Below are 19,892 nucleotides of genomic sequence, written 5' to 3'. Positions count from 1 at the left end.
TTATTCAACTTATAGAAGGTAAATTTAAAATCACTTTGGATGGGAAGGTGTGTCCAAACCTTTAGCTGTTGTTTATTAATGTATACATATATATATCAAATATTATTTCATAGTAGTCTGAACTTTTTCAGATGAGGATCTCATCACCTTAAAAGACTTGTATTGTAATATTTTGTTCTATGGGCTAAACCTGTTACATATAACAATAGCATAAAAAGTTGAGCTATTGCCATTAATAAATGAGGACAAAATTCACACAGTGCATACATCGTACTGTCCTCTTTTCTTTTTGTGTGCTCTTTATTCTTAAGTGTCATAAATTGGTGGCAGCTTTAAGTTTTGTTAGCTCACAAACTTCAATTGGTTAAGATTGTTTTGTTTTTTTTTCATTTATTTTTCCTTTAAACACTTTCCTTGGTTAACACTAGTGGGCAGCTAGTAAAATCATAGAAATGCTGCACAGAAAACATATAGACATGTGTAATTAGCTGTAATTGAAAATATATTGAATAAAGATAATGAATTTAACAGCCTAAGTCCAAACTGTCAGCTGATTAGAATAATATGAGCAGTTATTTGGAATATCAGGCCTTTTCCTCTCTAGTTTCCTTTGCTTTGCTATAGATTAATTAGAAAAATTCTGCTGTCACTGCATGTGCTACACTGTTAGCTGAGTATTTTTTCCACCTCTGGATATTATGTAATTAAAAGTGAAAGTGCTGATTATGCTCAGTTCATTTCAGAACACTTGCACTGAGAACAGTTTATCTCTAATACTCTCATTAGAACAAATGGGATCAGTCAGAAACATAAATAAGCAGAGGAAGGCAGGAACAACACTTCCTCAGCTCAGACTCTCTTTCTCTCTGTCCTGCTCTGCCTCCTCTGTGTTTGTCTTTACATTCTGTTTCAGCCTCATTCCACATCTTTTATTTTGACCTCCACCCTCACCTTCACTCCTTCCCTCTCTTTCCTGTGGCACTAGATCCTATATGGTTTGACTAAATCATCTTAAATATACATGTATATGAGAGATGTAATTTAGAAACATATTTATTTATATACTTATATAGCACATGATGGATGATGTCGTAGTTAAAGAAATTAATATATTTCTGCATGGGTAAGAACTTCTATTTACAGCCTATAGTTACTGAAGAACAAAATATTGTTATTCAGATTATTTCTTGTTTTACTTTTGAAAAAGAGAGTAATCTTATTTATTTCAATATTTTTTTTGTTAGATTGTTCTTTGTGAAAGTAAACTAATCTTAACTACGTAATAAAATGTCAGTTGTACATTAGGTAGAAAACCTTTGTAGTCGTAGCTTCTGCTTTGCGTAGACGCCACACCGTGACTGTAATTCTCTTCATGTCCTGCAGGGCGTCACTGTGGAGCTCCTGTGTGGTTTTGCCTCTCTTGGCCCTCACATGGATGTCTGCTGTCCTGGCCATCACTGACCGGCGTTCTGCCCTCTTCCAGATTCTTTTCGCTGTGTTTGATTCTCTGGAAGGTTTTGTTATCGTAATGGTTCACTGCATCCTGCGTAGAGAGGTACCCAACATGACCACCCACTGTAGTTAGTGGAAATTAGCTTCAGTTTGGCTTGATTTAAGCCAAATTGCTTACGGTATTGCTACCCTAATATGGGTGAAAGACAATATTACTGTATTTTGAGGCCTATCATCAATCTGATAACTGAACTGAACCACCAAACTAGCAGACTTCAGTTAGTGGGTTTAAGTGTATGTTCTTCATTAAAATTAATTGTTGAAACCACAGTAGCTTTAAAATGCAGTAACACACTATCTTTCATCAGTATTACATTAGTGTGATTCTTCAACCAAATCAAATCTTGCTGCTTTTGTTTTTTATGTGCTGCAGTTCACTGAAGCGCTAGGCTAAAATTAGCATATTTATTCTGTTTTTATATGGCTTATTGATATTTCAGGATATAACATGTTATTGTAAGTTTTGTTCTGAGAAAATCTATAGAAGAAGTGTTTTCATGCTTCATAAACACCTGGAGAATGAATGACTAGTGTTTCAGCAGCACTCTCTACACTGATAGTTGTCTGGTTACAGAAGGTCACATGACACAGAAGGGCAGAAGTTTCATAGAGATAAACTGAACAATCCCTGCAAAAATTCCCCATTAAATCTGAACCTAAATAGTAGAATGTTTTGTTGTCTAAACTAGAAGGATTAGGTTGTCTGGTTTGATGTGACTCGGTTATTAAAATCCCCCTCCTGTCCCTCTGTATCTGTGCTGCTAGTATTTGTCCTGTTCTGAGTGACCTCTGCTCCCATGGTTCCCTGCAGGTTCAGGAAGCGGTCAAGTGTCGTGTTGTGGATCGGCAGGAAGACACTAATGGAGATTCAGGTGGATCTTTTCAAAATGGTCATGCACAGCTCATGGTAAGCATCAGCCATCTTGTTTTTTTGTTCTTTCCAAGATGCAGTCTGACAGTCACAGTCAATACATGTGCTGTTTTCTATCCTCAGACTGACTTTGAAAAAGACGTAGATATGGCTTGCAGATCCAGTAAGTTTCCTGTTTGATATGTTTAATTTGTCGTTTGTCTTTTATTCAGCTTTAGGGACAGCTGTTCCTGTGTGGCTCATCTGTCTGTTTTGACTGTTGCAGGTTCCTCTGTGTTGTTGGAACAGATGTGAAGCACTTGTGTCTAATAGTTATAATAACTTCCTTGTCTCGGGGAAGTGTTTCAACAAGAGATCCAGCTTGACTGCTGTGTGCCACAGTTAAATCATGGTGAATGGAAGTGGATTGGACATGTGCTGAGCAGTTAAATGAGTCTGAGTCTCTCCTAGTCTGCTGCTGTATAATGAAGTCCCTTCTGGCAGCACTGCATCAGATATGGGCTCTGCTCTTAAATCCGCTGGGAGTAGGAGTCTGATTTTGATGTTAGACGGGATATTAGGAGCAGCATCTGGAGCAGAAAAGCTACTGAGCTGCAGAGAAAACCTGATGGAAAAGTGACAAGAGACAAGATTGCTGTTTTTGTTTTTCTCTGGAGATGTGAAACAGGAAAAGGGACCACAGAGAGTGCTCTTTGGAAAATTAGTTTGAAGCATTGTCTAAGGCATTTTAGCAACCTAAACGTTTTATGAAATACCCCATGTTGCAATATGCTAAGAATATTTTATGCTGCTTACTTAAAATCATATAGCCTGTAAAAGAACATTCCAACTGCATTGTTTGGAGAAGGAGTAAGCAGCAGAAGATTTTAATAAAGTAAGGCTTTAATAACAGAAGAAAGAAACATTAAGCAAGGAGAGGCTGCTGGTCCAAAATGTTCATCTTAAAGAAGAGCAGACAGAAGAAACAAATGAGAACTGGACTAAAACTACACTTTTTTAGTCCAGTTCTTTTTAGTCTAGATTTAAAGGAACTAAGTGTTTCAGCTGTTTTGCAGTTTTCTGGAAGTTTGTTCTAGATTTGTGATGGATAGAAGCTGAATGCTGCTTCTCGACATCTGCTCTGCATCACTGGAACCAGAATCTGAGAGGTCTGGAAGATTGATACAACAGCAGCAGTATTCATGTATTGTGCTGCTAAACCATTTGGTGATTTATAAACTAACAGAAGTATTTTAAAGTCTGTTGTCTGAGTTAGAGGGAGCCAGTGGAAGGACTTCAGAACTGGTTGACTTGTTGATCACCTGGTGGTAACTCTTGAGGAGCTACTGAGATTCACAGCTCATCTTCGTTCACTGCATAAATTTGGCTGTTATTGAAAGAGTAAAAAGAGGAAAATCCAACTTCAAACTTTGATATAAAGTTTGCAGTTTGTTTCAAGCGTACTTTGATATAAAGTTTGCAGTTTGTTTCAAGCGTACTTTGATATAAAGTTTGCAGTTTGCCACAAGTTATGTAGGCAATACTGCAAATATGGAAGATCCTGCTCTCCTCAGATGGGAACAGAGTTGAACTGTTTCTTCTTAGATAGAAACTGCAATGTGTTAGAGAAAACTACCATACACATCACCTAGAATATAACGTCCAAATGGGAAAACATGGTGGTGGCAGTATTATGCTGTAGTGGTACTCTTCTTCAGCAGAAGCAGCTTTGCAGAGTTACTAGACCAAGTTCTGGACCTTTTAGAAGCTCTAGGGCAGTGGTTCTTAACCTTCTTTGAGGTACTGAACCCACCAGTTTCATATGCGCATTCACTGAACCCTTCTGTAGTGATAAATAAAATATGATTCCCCCCCAAATTCAAGACATAGGGGTGACCCAACTAGAGTCTAGTTGGGTCACCCCAAGATCACTAAGTCTTCTTAAAAGGTTAGAGTCTCTGAGAACAGTTCTTCAAAATATAGTCAGTGTTTTCAGCAAAGATGAGCAGACTGTCCAGGAATGACCCAAGGTATTTAAAATTTTCCACAGTTTCAAAAGATTGACCATCGAGAGAAACTGGAACCACTTTAAGGTCTTGTTTAGATTATTTAATTAGCTCTTCATTCTTAAGAGAATGAAAAATTAATAATAAATAATAAAGACTTTGCCGTATTCTGATTTAGTAATGTAATTATATTAGTTGTGTTACCACCCCCACGCCACTAGAGGCAGTAGCAACCCCTAAAAGATGCGACTAAGGAGCAGATTTGGAAGTAAACCGAAAGCTACAATGAGCTTTGCTGAAGTAATTAAAGACACAAGTTTAAATCCATGCTGAGAGTGGAACTCCTTCAATCAGTTCTTCTCCGCAGCACTGATTAGCTAAGCAATTGTAACGTGATCCTCTGCAGCAAGTGATGGCAAAGCGGGGCGCGTCATCACGACTTTAAGCAAGTGTGTCTTTACTTCTACGGCAGAGGCTCCGCCGAACCCCTGAGACCGACTCAACGAACCCCTGGGGTTCGATCGAACCCAGGTTAAGAACCACTGCTCTAGAGAATCAAAACTGAGACAGAGCAGGACACAACCCATGGGAAAGTGTTGGAGTGGCCCAGTCAAAGCCCAAAGATGAACAAAACAATATTGATACACAATAATAAAGACTTGAACCACTTTATCTTTTGTATTTAATTAATGTAACATAAAATTTTATCTTTTAATTCTTTTGTTTTGGTGGAATGTGTTGAAGGTCTATTGATCGTTTAAGCGTTAGGTGGGTAAGTTTATCCTTCATCTCTGTTTGATCTCCAGGCACAGCGAAGCGCTCGTCTCTCCAGGGGGAAGACAAGGCTTCTGCCGGGACCCTCACCCTTCAGAAAGGATCCAACTTTAACACAATGCCAGCCAGCATGACCAAGGTTCACCTCCAGAATGTGGCTGACTACTCCAGCCACACCCTCTCTCTGCGCCGGGAGAAAGGTGCTGCTGCAAAGGGGATCAGCACCGAGCTCCCCGGTGCCAAATCCATCTACATCTGTGATGGCGAGCTCTTCAAGCAGCTGGACGGGGAACTTCCCCGAGGGAACGGGGAGGGCAGCAGCTCGGACAGCACTGGCAAAGGCCCGGGGTACATCATCCTACCAGCTAACAACACAGGTACACAGAAGGCCGCCAAGGGGAAAGATGATCAGACCAGCAAGTATAACATCACCATGGAACAGCTCCCTCAGAGCAGGCTCATCCATCTGGCCAACTCTACTGCTGGAGAGCCAGTCCCTGGCTTTGGGCTCAAGAGCCTTCCTACTGACCAGGTCAGTGTGTCATGTACTGACAGAGACTCACCAGCTCACAATCTCCACAACATGCCCAGAGACTCGCAGACAACAAGCAGCTTGGCAGATGCAGGCGACTCTGGCAACTCCGGGGTGATGTCCAAGAGTGAAACCGTCTCCACACTGTCCATGAGCTCATTGGAGGTAAGACCACCAGACCTGCCTGGGTTTCAGATAGACTCAGAGAACAAACTTATTTCCACTTCCTGTAAGACTTAAAAATCCCAGAAAATTAAACTTTTTTATATATTACACCGTGTACAAAATAATGATGATTCCATTTCTACAACATGTGGAACACCTTGTGTAAATGAAACAGGTGTATTAGTCACTGCAAAAACATAAAATCTAACGACATTTTTTCCCCATGTTATAAGTTATATGTTATATAAGTTATATAACATATTTCCACCAATATTAAGGAATTATTGATTCTAAACTCCTTGTTCTTGCTGAAAAGTTACTTGTAAGTTAGTTTTGTCTTATTTCAAGCGTACTTAGATATTTGCACTTGAAACAAGACCAAAATTACTTTGTAAGATTTTGGTTTTTTGAACAGTATAACAGAGTAAATAATAAAAATAGACCTGACATGTTAGGTCTATTCTATCAAATCTGATAAGACAAGATTTGTTTGTCTTATCAGTTAAATTTCAGATTTATTGATAAAGTCATGTGATCTAATTTACATTTTAAGTACGACTTCCCAGTTTTGGAAAATGTGTTGTTTTTTTTCATCATTTTGTTATTAAGTGTTAACTTAATTATTCATAAAAACAATGCCAGCCCCATCAAAACAACAACCAGACATGCAATGTTGACAGATGTAAAACAGTTCTCTAAAGGCGGCAGTAATGTATCATTTCCACATGCAGGTGCATTGCTAAACCTATCACCTGGAAGTCCTTTCAGAACCAAGACTCTGGCACAAACAGGGAATATGATTTTAGTTTCAACCACACAGAAACTAAAATCTGTACGGTTGATTACTTTGGGAAATCCAGAGTCCCTGACAGCATGACCAAGCTGGACGGGGAACTTCCAGCCCCTGCCTCCTGCAGGGGTTTTCAACAGTTTTCAACATGCTTGAAATTGTCATTAATTATTTACTGCTTTATATGTGTTGTATAGATATGAGAGAGCAGCTGTAGCAGTCTGTTCTTTACTTCTGGTCATTCAGACGTTGGTCCCTGTTCTGTTAGTGTTTGTGAGGTTTTCTTCAGATGTGTCTGTAAAGTCACAGAACATTCAGAGGTTCTGTTCATCCAGAGGTAGACAGGCGGCTACGGCACATCGGGTAGGTGGCGCAACATTCCTGTTAGGAATAACTATGTCTGGTAATTCTGGAGATTAATCACCAGAATCTCCATGAGGTAGATCAAACCTGTGGATACTTGAGACCTGCTCTACAAGCAGGTCTCTCTTGATATGCACTAATAAGCACAATGGAAACTGTTTTAGCTAACATATGCAGACTTATTTATGTCCACTCTTAGGGTTACAGCCGTTCAGGTGTTTTTTTCTTTTTTTTTTTTTTGTTTGTTTTTTTGTTTTTTGGAATATTAAAAAAGGAGCAAACAAGCAAATTTTCTGCAAATAATGTATGATTTAAAAAACATCCCAATTCCTGTTAAATAGTTACCTCTCCCCCACAGTTTGAAACATGGTGGTGGCAGTATCATGCTAGTTGGACTTAATTTAAAAATAGATGGAACTAAATATGAAGCAGCCCTGGGACAATAATAACATCTGGTGGATGTTCTTCTACTTCTGATAGATTGAACTGGCTTTAGTAACCTTGTAAGGACCAGAGGATTTATATATTCCTATGAATCCAGATAGACATGTAAATATGATTAAATATAACTTCTGTAGAAAGAAAATTCATGTACTTAATGAGAAAGGCAAATTATACTGAAATCCTGACTGAACACACAAATGTGGAAATGAGACATTGTTTTTATATTTTTATTGTCATAAACTTTTCAAATGACGAGGTAAAATCTTCAGATGGAATAAGTGGACCAAATGCTTGGAGTGTTCAGAATGATTCAGTTGGTCTGGTGGGGTTAGTTCAATGAAATATGATAATATGCAAGATTTGGAATGTAAAAACTGAAAATATCATCCTTTCATCACATCTTCTCATTTTTTTTTGCCTCATAATCCAGAGAAATCAGCATTTAACTTTAACCAAGTTGTTGTTTATCCTGCATCAGTCATGAATGATGCAGCATCTGTTATTAAACATAAACTAATCATTAATACAAGCAGCTGAAGGAACAATTAAGTTCTATAATTGCTTTCTGGAATAATTTATTGTACCTCATAACAGCGTTAGAGTGAGAAAGGATTCCCAGCTATGATCACCATATGAGGCAAACATTAAACTGAATAATCATTCCAATACTTAGAAGTATCATCAATTGTTGTCAAAACATTTCATGTTTTCATCACTTCGGTCATCTCCGAGATGATGCATACCACAGCTGCTTGCTTCCACTCATATTGAGAAGCCCATGTTAGAGGAGCATCTGTAAAAAGGTTAGTTCTCTGTGAGCTCGCGCTACAGACAGCAGCATGTGGATGAGACGCCACACCGATCAGCACAAAGTGGCTCAGACATCTGCCTGCTGGTGTCTTTTCACTCCGGGGCAAAACACACTTCCATAATGGCGTGAGAGGCAGCAGCTGCCAGAGGAAGCAGGCAACCTGAAGGTCAGGCCTTCCTTCAGCTCTCTGGGACAGCTGACCTAAAGGTCATTCGGTCACAAGCTGTTTGTTGAAAACGTGTGCCAGCGGGGTCTGAATAACCAACAGCAGAGCTCGCTTCGTCCCCCATGACTCACTCCTGTTAAGCCCAGGAAGACCTTTTCTAAAGCGGTTCATGTGGAGCTCCACTATTAAACACTTGAGTATTTCTGCTCACAAGGCCTCCAATATCTAGATGGAATTTTAATCTCTCTGTCTCATCTCCCCCCAGAGACGAAAATCACGCTATGCAGAGCTTGACTTTGAGGTAATTGTAGTTTCTTTGCTTCCTACAGAGATTCTGAAACTTGCACCAAAAAGCCTGATGTCTGTTTTAAAGACCTCTACTTTTTTTAACTACATTTATTTTCCAGAACTGATAGTAATGTGCAGAGTAGGAACGTTTAATGTGCAGAGAAAGCAGAAGTAGAACTGATGGTACTCTGTTCTATTAAACTTGTACGTAACGTGCAATGTTCCTGTGTAGAAAATAATGCACACCCGGAAACGGCACCAGGACATGTTTCAGGACCTGAACAGGAAGATTCAAAGTGCAGACAAGGATAGAGAGTCTCCACCTGTTGATGCCAAAGCTGCCAAAAGATGGAGTGTGTCCTCTACCGGCAGCGACAAGACCAACATGAGTGTAAACAGTTTGATTTTATTCTGCCCCTTCCCTTCTGCTATACTGAATGTTTCCCTTTCCCTCTAACCATTAGCACAAACACTGACATTAGCTCTCCTGTTTAATTGTCAATGCCTTGGTTCTGAACATGGTGGTTTATCGTTCTGTGTTGTTAGAATCAGAATAAATGAACTGTGGCTTCAAGCTGTGGGTGAGCATATGTAGCACTTCCATCAATACCAAATGCTGAGTGTGGAGATCTGATTGTAGTGAGTTTCGTTTTGTCACATTACAACCACAACCTGCCAGTGGAAATGTATTAAGATTTTTTTTATTATTGAACAACACAGACAATGTGTAACTAGGGAAAGAGAGGAAAAGGCATGGTTTTTAAATAAAAACACTATTTCAAAACAGTAAAAAATCTTAAAAGTGTGGCAAATGTTCTTAAACTGCCCCTTTTAATTTGACACATCCAGAGGTTAGAAGCAGTTGCCCCTTCAGTTCATCTAGGATCCAGCAGTGTTTACACAGGATGAGTGCAGATATTCTCTGAAGGCCTCTGAGGTTTTTTACAGAACACACCTCAAAGCCCCAGTACCGCCTGCTCACTGTTAGCGCTCTGCTTCACCTTAACCTAACATTACTACCAGGTGGGTTCACATCACTGCTGACAGAATGAAAAAATAAAAATAAAACCCAAGCAACCGATACAGTCTCTGTGGCCCAATAGTCACGAAACAAAAGAGCCTGAAGGTCTGTCCCTGCTAGTGTCTCATAAATAAAAACTCCCTATTAGTTTCTCGCATCCAGCAGAGATGTGCAGAGCAGCAACTACCTCTTAATGCAGGGCCAGCCTGATTGCCTTAGGCAGAATCTGATTTAGGGCCCTCGCGTCCTACTAGGAACATCAACATCACTAACAGTTTTTAAATATAGATTTAGTGAAGTCTGTGAGAGAGGGACCAGGTTAATTAGCCAAGCTTAAAATCAACCACCAATTATTGGCTATTATTTGCTGTGATGTATTTGTAAACAAACCAAGTTCGAACACAAAGATTACAGATAGCTTCAGATTCCAGCCATGGTAACACAACAATCAAACTATCAAGATGATTCTGTGCACTTTTACAAAGTAAACTTTTGAATTAAATCCTAAATGTAATTTTTTTTTATCTCTGCTGAAACCATTAAATAAAATTTGATAGTATTGTTAAATACTTATTTTTTCTCATTAAACAAATGCTAAAGTTTTATATCTGTGGTCTCTGTCACAATTCAATCATTTATATTGGCCCTAGACCTTCAGCAGAAGTCTGATAGATTTTTTTAGGCAGACCTATGAAAACACTGTTGCAGTAATCAACTAAACTTAAATGCATGGATGTTTCTCAAGATCTTGTTGAATGACAAAATCTAATGAAAATTATTTATCTCTCAGTCTTACAATTCTAGGTCTATGAGATGCTAACATTGAAAAATATGTAGAGTTAACCCCTCTGAGCTTTTTTGATCTTTAAAGCAGTCTGCAGCCAGGTTGCTATGGAGATCAAACAGTGGGATATTATTAGGGGTTATTTAGTAAAATAGCAGCAAATTTGCTTATTTCATAGCAAACTTAATCTCTTCTCTGGTCTGTTTAACAACTACAGTCTCAGATCTACACAGCCCTCCAGCTCTGACAGCAGCAGAAACAGCAACATTATACCTGTTGGGGAAAACCTAGATTAAATTTGCTTTGCATTGTCCCCACATGATGACAATGATACAATATGATCCAATAAAATATTAGATTCTTGATTAATATGAGTTTTTGCTATGTTGTTGTTTGGTGTTTTAACCCTTTGAAGACGAGGTCTAAATGGCCATCCCGGCGCGCAGTCTCTCTTCTCAGTGCGTCAGCGCTCGCTATGAAGCCATGTAGCGATAGCTAGCAAAACTACTACTAACACTGCACACACCACGAACTCTAACAACACACTTATAGTCTAAAAAACCTAGTAAAATCCACAGCATGGCTGCACCCTAGTCTCTTGCCATATCCAAGTCCCCCCGCCCCCGTCTCTCTCTGCGTGTCTCCGTTCTACCTAGCAACAGACCGTCAACACATTTTCATTGGTTGTTTCGAAATGGGGTACATTTAGACCCCACAAAATAAGGCGGAAATGATCAATCTTATTTCTGGCTTTATTTTGAAGTAAATAACCACAAAACCAATATAAAAACACCACTTTTATAAAGTTTGAAGTCCGTGCTGTCCAACAGAGTTGAAATGAAAACTCGGTATGCGTCCATGTTATTACGAAGCCTTATAAATGCGTCACATGCTTGTACGCTGCACGGCGGGCAGCGACTCCATAGGGTTAAGATCTTGTTCAGTGTGCCCCTGTTTAACTTCAAGCCCCCATCCCTCCAAAAGGTCTCTGACATTCAGTCATTAACAAAAAACTAATTTAAATGTACATAAAAAAAATATTGTGTCATTATTATTGTCATGGTGTGGTGAATGGGAGGTGGTGAGGATGAACACTGAGACCCAGGTTGTGAAGAAAATGATTAATTTAATGATGAAAGCTCAAACAGTCCAATACAGGCGTCACGGCATAGAGTATACCACACAGCTAATTACCGGTAGCAACTGATACACAGAGGACAGAAAACGAGAGCTAACGCTAACCAGGACTTCGCAGTCCAACTGGAGAGCATAGACGTTCGACAACAACTACTGACATTAGACGAGGACCCGACAAGAGACACAGGTGGACTTAAATACACAGGGAGGGTAATCAGGAAAACTAGACACAGCTGGGATCAATCAACAGGGAGGACAGGACATCACAGAGACTCACACGGGAACAAGGACACAGACAAAACCAAGAAATAAATACACAAAAACACAGATCGTCACAATTGTTATTATAATTGCTTTGCCTTTAATTATTAAATGCTATTTTTTATTCACGCTATTTTATTTGAAAAAGGTAACTTCACTTTACAGTTTTTAAGACCTTTCTGAGTTTTCTGCAGTTTTAAGAACAAAGAAGAAGAAAAAATAACTGTGTACGTGAGGTCAGTCTCTACCATTCAAGTCAACAAAGAGATTAGAATGTAAACCTGAAAGAAAAAGAGTAGGCCTGGAGGAGTCATAGGAAGCAAGGGGTCAAGCATATATGGCTATTCCTGTCATGATAAATTTTGCTGGATCATAAATCGTCTCAAAAATTATTGCAATAAATGATAATGTTGTTTGACATCATTTTCAGGTAATAGATCTGAAAATGATGCGAACTTGCATAAGAATGCAAGTTCGCTCTCTCAAAGATTAATGAGCTTTAATTTTTTACAGAACATTTCACACTGAAACAGGAATAATAAAACATAACCAGAATCAATAAACATAAATGTAGTATAAACCACACACAACCACAGCCATAAATAAAATAGACTATGACATTTTTGTAAAAGAATTTCCCTTCAAAAAATATTAATCCTTAAAATGGAAATTATTGACCTTATTTTATCATGCAATTAATTAATTGTTCATTGCAACAGTCTTATATATGCCCCATTTGTTTCAAATTTCATTGCATCTTTCTTTCTGGCTTCTTAAAGGGCATGTTAGTTTTTTTCATTTTATATAAATACTGATAAATAAATTCAGTTCTTTTTCATGCCAATTTTCTCAAAGATTCACAGATTCGCTTTATTTTTAACTTTAGACTATCAACATAAAATTAAAAATAACTGTATCACTCTGCTTAAGAGCAGTCCTTAAGGTCATACATGAATGAGGCATAACATTATGACCGACAGAAGAATGGACACTAATTATCTCATCATAACAGCTTTGTGGCAAGTAGACCTTCAAATTCAAAAATTCTTTATTAATCCCAAAGGGAAAATAAAAGTTATTGTAACTCATATTAATTCAAATTCTTCAAAGAGTTATTGTAGACAGTAATGGCTGTTGGCAGGAAAGATCTCCTGTAGCAGTCTGTAAAAAGCCTCTGACTGAAAATACTGTGTTTGTCTAAGACAGTCTCATGAAGAGGATGGTCAGGGTTAATTTTCTTAATTTTATGTAAAATCCATCTTTGCATCATCATCTGCAGAGGTTCCACAGTCGTCCCCAGAACAGAACTAGAACAGAACCAGTCTTTTTATCAGGCTGTTGAGCCTTTTTATGTCCCTGGTTCTGATGCTGCTGCCCCAACAGATGACGGATGAAGAGATGACGCTCTCAACAACAGACTGATAGAAGATCCGCAACATCTTGTTGCAAATCTTGAAGGATCTTGGCTTCCTCAAGAAGTCCAGTCTGCTCTGTCCTTATAGATGCTTCACTGTTGCGTCTCCAGTCCAGTCTGCTGTCCAGATAAACACAGAGGTATTTAAATTCCTCAACCACCTCCCCTTGGAAGTAGGGTTTGGTCTAGCCCTGTTCCTCCTAAAACGTACAATAAGCTCCAATTATTAGGGCAGAAAAAACATCATAAAGATGTGAGCAAGTTTGAAAGGGAGCAGAGCGTGATCACCTGCAGATGCAGATGTTGTCTGGTGTCCGTGTTCTGCAGTGTGCAATATCTACTAAAGAAGGTTCATGAAGGCCCATTGAGGCACATGAGGAATGAAGGCTGGCCCATGAGGTCTGTCTCAACACTTGTGGGAGTGTAGCTCAGAGTATTAACGAAGATTCTGACAGAAATTTGACAGAATATGAGCACATTAAGATCTTGGGCCAACTCAACCTCTGTGGGATGTTATATACAAACAAACCGATCCTCTTCCAGAACAAGGATCTGAAAGCATCAGCAGAGTTCAACACACTAGCAGGAAGGTCATAATGTTATGCCTGATATCTCTACACAGTATGTCTATATTTGCCTCAGCTGTCAACCCAAATTGTTTGTAAAATTTTGGTGTTCTGTCACCTGGTGCAACTTATGTGGCTATCAAAAATTAAATCAAAACAACATATTAAACATTCTTATATTTGTTGTGGAACTGACGTGTTAGAAGTGTGACCCCACTGCCGCCCTGAGTTTTTAGGGCTCTACAAACCTGCAAGGAGCCCATGGTCATTATGCTGAATGACACCAGCAGCCAAACAACCAGCACTGCCTCTCTGCTTCTCCTGTTTCATTATTAACCAATTTATTACATCACTTGTAGAATTTTGTTGAATTGACTCTGCAAGGAAAAGGGAGGTTTGGAGGGAGGGACATTCATGCCACTTCATGCTTGCATTGAGCTCCTTTACTGGAAAGCACATATGCTTTCCTTATTATTCATATTTTAGTTGATTCACTGAAAAAAATGTTTGTTTTTTTGTTTGTTTTGCAAAAATATAGCTCTAATTTCCATAACCACCATTTTCATTGAGATAAGATACATTTATTATCCTGTCTGTAGGTATTGCTAAATGAGTTTATGGTGCTGTGAAAAGTATTTGCCTCTTAACAGGTTTCTTCTGTTTTTGCTTCCTTGCCACCATCAGTCAAAGACAAACTGAGTTAAAAATAAAATCCTGTTTTCGGATTATTCTTTTTTTTATTGGGGAAAAAGCCAAAGTAAAATTCCATATAGAAACCAACCTTGGTATTTGTGAAAACAAATTAAGAACTAGTTGTTCCACTGTTTGGAACAGTGTGCATCCTGTTACTCAACCCTTCAAAAAAAAGGGGGAAAAAGACTTTGATTTTGTCTCTACACACACACACAAACACACGCACACACACGCACACACACACACACACACACACACACACACACACAGAGTTGTGAGATGGGCCTTTGTGTTCCCTTTGATCAGCAGGATTGATTGGGGTTACTGTAAGAAAAACAAAGTCATAATATGTGTTGATTGTGACTAATTTGTAAAAGCAATAGTATGCATCATCTCTGTGTGAGAACTGCTGGACAAGTTGCTGCTCTAGCCTCCTCTCTGCTCTCTTAGCCAATCTCACTGAGGTTCTCTGGAGTCCTCAACCATTACAAACGACTTTCCGAATTGATAGATGTTGACTTTGTTTTTCATCTGTTCTTGAATTTCTATAGTCCACACTATATTGTCCCAGGTTGGTGTAGATATTTATTTCCCTTTAATAAATAAAATAACTTGCAAATGTTTTTCTTTTTCTTTTCTGAAAGGTTACCTTTGTCTGATGGTAAAATTTGTGAGATGATCTGGAACATTTAGTTACAAAAAGCAAAAACTGAAGAAATCCATTCAGTCTTCTTGCACTTTACATAAGAATTAAAGTAGAAACCTTAAGTTGATGTAGTTTATATTGAGTTTATATTATGAAGTAACTTTCAGGCCACCGTCAGTGTACAGGAGCTGACAACCTGCCTGTTTTCTTCTTTCCCACCTGAACCAAATGAATGATTCATCTGCAGCACCTTATGACATGCTGAGAACCAGATTCAGTCATTACTTTAACTGTGCTCCAAAAGAGACACATCTGAGACATGCAGGATGCCAGCTCTGGGACGCTGGAGTTGGCCACTTCTGCTTTATTCAAATGTTTCTCAAATAAAATAAGGTGAGTTTTCTCATTGTGTCCTTTTCTGCAGGATAAGCAACAGACCCCCAGTAAGAGGGTATGGGAGGGCATCCGCAAACCCCACTCACCCCCTTCCTGGGTGAGGAAGGAGCTGGAAGCGGTGGCGGCGTCGCCCCTGGAGCTGCAGACGGTGGAGTGGGAGAAGAGCAGCGCCACCATTCCCCTGGTGGGCCAGGAGATTATGGACCTGCAGACGGAAGTGTGACCAGGGTCTCACACCCCACGGCTCCCTGCCATCTTCAGTGCTGTCACCACACACACTCACACACACACACACACACGCACACTCTTGCACACTGCCATGCTCAATACAAAATGAAGTGGAGTCCTCTGCAGGGACTTAAATCGGAGGAGGGCTGAGGACCAGATTCACAGGGTTGGAAAATGGAGTTTGGAGCGAAGAGGAACATGGCGTCTCTTTTTGTTTCATTTGATACTTTGATGTGGCTGAAAAGTGGATTGTCCGGACAACAGTCAGCTGACTCATAACAAGAGACTGAATGCTTCTACGTGTGCATCATCCAGATGTTCTAAACAGCATATCCATGCTTCCCCTGTATTCAACTGTTACCATGTAATAATCCTGATGTGTCTCTTGGCTAATATTGAGGCTGTCCTGATGGAGGCTGATGTTAAGCTCAGCTTCAGATGCCTCTCAGTGACACTAAACTGGGTTTAAGGACCTGGACTGGTCCCAATCTGCTCCTCAGTACCGATCTGGGCACAGTGATTTGAGCATGCTGAGGTGAACAGGACTGTGACCTGACGGAGGATAAAAAGCAGGGAGAGTTCAGAGACTGTGGTGTGGGCGGGGCATGTGTGGGCTGCTGGCCCTGATTGGCCCGTATCATCCAGTGGGAGCCCAGCTACTTAGAATTCATAAAGTAAAGACACCCTGAGAAGAACAAAGCTCAACATGTTGGCAGTCTGGAAAAGTGAACCGAAAAGACCCTTGTGTGTGCGTGCATGTGTGTGCGTGTGTGCCGTGAGAAGCACATTAGGACGCGGCTCTACTTATATATGACTCATTGGTTGACGGTGATGACATCCAATGAGGTCATCAGACGGTGTGTGTGTGTGTGTGTGTGTGTGTGTGTGTGTGTGTGTAGGCTGCACAGAGGGGAAGCACAAGGCTCACCTGGAGTCCTGATGTATAGCATTGTAATTATTTCAACAGAGTTCTACAGAATGGATTTTAGCCTATAAATATCTTTCTTACTGTGCTTGAGGATAGTTGTTCTCATTATTATGAATATGAACATGATTATTCTGATACTGATAAGCCCCCACCCATTGACCCACCCATCACCCCCTCCCTTGACTCATCAGGGTACTGGACTACAAGTGTTCTGTATCGCTATGTAACTGTGTGTGTTTTGATATCACCACTGAGTCATTCAGATATGTGTTTGTCTGTCACCCCCTCACCCCCTCTCCCATAACCCCATGAAGCCATCCTTACCTCCAACACAGATCTCCCCTCACCCCCCATCCCCAGGTCATGCACCCTACTGCTTTTTTGTTGATGTACAGTTTTCAGAGCACAATATGAATGTGTCTTATTTCTAATAAAAGCATATCTATGTAATGAATCTTTCTGTCTGTTCCCTAATGATAAAGGTGCCTTGCTAAAGTCTTCAGACCTCTAAAACTTTTCAGTTTCCTAGAGGTGGGCGGATCGATAAAAGATATCAATTATATCGATACCAAAGTATCAATATTGGATCAATACCAGTGTGTTAAAATCAATACTTTAGTTTCAGATTCCATTTTCTTTTGTATTATAGTTTCTCAACTCAGTATTTTTTTTATTTGCTCTCAAATGGTTAATTTTTGCACCTTATTTAGAAAAAATACACACAACTCATGTTAATGTGATATCATTGTGTTTTATAGATGCCAATAAACTTTGTCCAAATTCTGTCCAAGGATTGAACAAAATAATTCCAAGTAAAAACCACAGAAACATTTAAATGTCAGTAATTATATTACAAATTTAAATAAAAAGTGTCTATCAGTATTAGTGATACTGGCCAAATATTTCCTTGGTATCAGATCAATACCAAAGTATGCAGTATCACATACCTCTACTACTTGCCACAGGACTACTACAAACATAAATTTTTTTTAAACATTTTAACTGATGGATGCAAACAAAGGAGTGTGTAACTGATAAAAGTGGAATGTAGTAAATAAAAATCTTTTCTTGCTGGACTGTACTGTACGTTTATATTCAGTACAATACTTTGTACCCCCACCATTGTGGCAAATGTGTGTGTGTAATGGATGGTTGGAACTGAAACTGCAATTTCGTTGTCTTTCTGACAATGACAATAAATTCTTCTGATTCTGATTCTGATTCTGAAATATAGCTGAAGCTCAGATTTGGTGAATATTAATATCCAAGTCATGTCACAGATTGTGCTGGGTTTAGGTCAGTACTGAACATGAACATGTTCTGATCTAAACCACTCCTCCACACTTAACCCTTAGTCCATCTCCCCATCAATTCTGAACAGTTTTTATCATCCTGCTCAGCATGATGCTGCCACCTCCATGTTTCACAGTGGAGGTGGCAGCAAACGTCAGATGCACCTGCCAGATGACAAAGTCCAGGGTGGTGTGCTTTCACATCTTTATTCTGGATGGTTATCTTCACACACAACAGACCATCCAAGTAACAGCAAGCAGTTACACCAGCTGGCTATGTCAGCGACATAATGCTAAAGCCTTGGAATGAGCAGCAGGTAAAACAGGAGCTAAAAGTGTGTTGTTCTCTATGTAACATCACAGCTGCAGCATGAAAAGACACGAGTGAAACAGTGAAAATTATCCATAGAGATGTCATTTTCTCTCCTGCACTTTTTCGGACCGCACAATCTGCTTAAACAGATCATCCATCGGCTGTTCAAGGAAACAAAGTCTGGTTCGCTTCCAGTGAAGTGAAGTGCTCTGGTGTGAATCGAACTCAGCGTTTAATATGGAGATCAAAAGGGTGTTATTATTCTCTCGTGCAGTGAGGGCACTCTCTTCTAAATATTTGTTGTCATGTGAAAAAGTACACAAGAGTATCAATATTTTGACTGTCACATTTTGGTGCATCATCTGAATAAGAAGAATAAAAATCATTTGTTATTGTGCAAGAAGTCACAACAAAAAATCTGCAGCTGCAAATAAAACTGCAGTTGCAAATAAATAAATACGTACATTTCAATAAACTATTGTAGAAACACAGAAACAACCATGATTTTAAGAAAAAATAAATAAATTATCTTTCTTTTGCTTCCAGAATTAGACATACATAGTTTGCAGAATGGTATTCCCCCTGTACCGTCAAACACTTTGCTGTCTGATTTCAACATGAAAGCCTTATTAAAAATATAAACAACATAAAAGTGTTTAGTCACTGTTGCTGAAGTCAGGCAAAAGCAAATGTTAAAGGACTGCTGAGGATGGTGGCTGACTTACAGATCTGCACAACCCCACTAAATGTAGACTGGAGTGTGTAGTGTATAAACACAGAGCTGCTTCAACTGCATGGTTTTGATGTGTGTGATACTGCATATTTTGGTATCGATTTGATGCCAAGCAAATACAGGAACCATACTAATGCCAGTACTTCTATGCAAGTTTGATATATCATGAAACTTCTGACTTTTAGAAAACCAAACATCAGATGCACCTGCCAGGTACTCACACAACTGTACAGGCATTCAGACACTGTACTCTCAGCACAGAGTTTGAGAGTGCAGGCAGAATGCAAACTAAATGTCTAATTCTGGAAACAAAAGGTCAAACTTAAATAAAAAGTTTAAAACTTAAACTTTTTATGTAAGTTTGAAACATCATGAAACTCCTGACCTTTAGGAGTTTGCATGCATTATTTTCGTAAATAAACAAAATGCCAAAAATTGTCGTTTGAGAGCAGAACAAAACAAAACCTGTTTTGAGGAAGTGTTGAGAAACTACAATACAAAAATAAAATACAATTTTAAGTAGGATTCTGTCTCGATACAAGTATCAATATACTAGTATTGATCCCATGCTGATAACTTATCAATATTATTGATGTTCTGGTCTCTGCAAGTTTCTGTCATTCAGTCCTTTCCTCTGGTCTCTTATGTTCAACAGTGACCAACTGGTCAGCCATCACCAGTTTGTCAGACTGGATGCTGGCTCAGTCAGTAAAATCCCTGAAGGTCTCACCTGTAGAAAACTTGCTCACTTTTCTAAATGAGTTAGTTAATTATATAAA

At 39.2% G+C, this 19,892-nt stretch overlaps 1 protein-coding gene across 9 annotated transcripts in view; it reads left to right on the top strand.

Moving 5' to 3' along the window:
- The window catches only part of adgrb1a (adhesion G protein-coupled receptor B1a), a 240,299-nt gene extending 223,073 nt beyond the window's left edge, over window positions 1–17,226 (top strand). For 7 of the 9 annotated variants that reach the window (XM_016670626.1, XM_016670629.1, XM_016670627.1 and 4 more), the window contains 7 exons: window positions 1,384–1,555; window positions 2,324–2,419; window positions 2,507–2,546; window positions 5,175–5,839; window positions 8,679–8,714; window positions 8,934–9,092; window positions 15,648–17,226. In XM_016670626.1, the coding sequence (XP_016526112.1) occupies window positions 1,384–1,555; window positions 2,324–2,419; window positions 2,507–2,546; window positions 5,175–5,839; window positions 8,679–8,714; window positions 8,934–9,092; window positions 15,648–15,842 (1,363 nt within the window). In that variant the 3' untranslated portion in view covers window positions 15,843–17,226. The remainder of the gene's footprint in view (window positions 1–1,383; window positions 1,556–2,323; window positions 2,420–2,506; window positions 2,547–5,174; window positions 5,840–8,678; window positions 8,715–8,933; window positions 9,093–15,647) is intronic. The other 2 variants (XM_007550410.2, XM_016670632.1) reach the window with 1 other exon arrangement.
- Window positions 17,227–19,892: the final 2,666 nt, after the last annotated feature.

This window comes from Poecilia formosa, unplaced genomic scaffold (genome assembly GCF_000485575.1).
Source record: "Poecilia formosa unplaced genomic scaffold, Poecilia_formosa-5.1.2 Scaffold36, whole genome shotgun sequence".
Lineage (NCBI taxonomy): Eukaryota > Metazoa > Chordata > Actinopteri > Cyprinodontiformes > Poeciliidae > Poecilia > Poecilia formosa.
The sequence above is the reverse complement of the archived record's forward strand: the minus strand, read 5'-3'. Positions and strand labels throughout refer to the sequence as shown.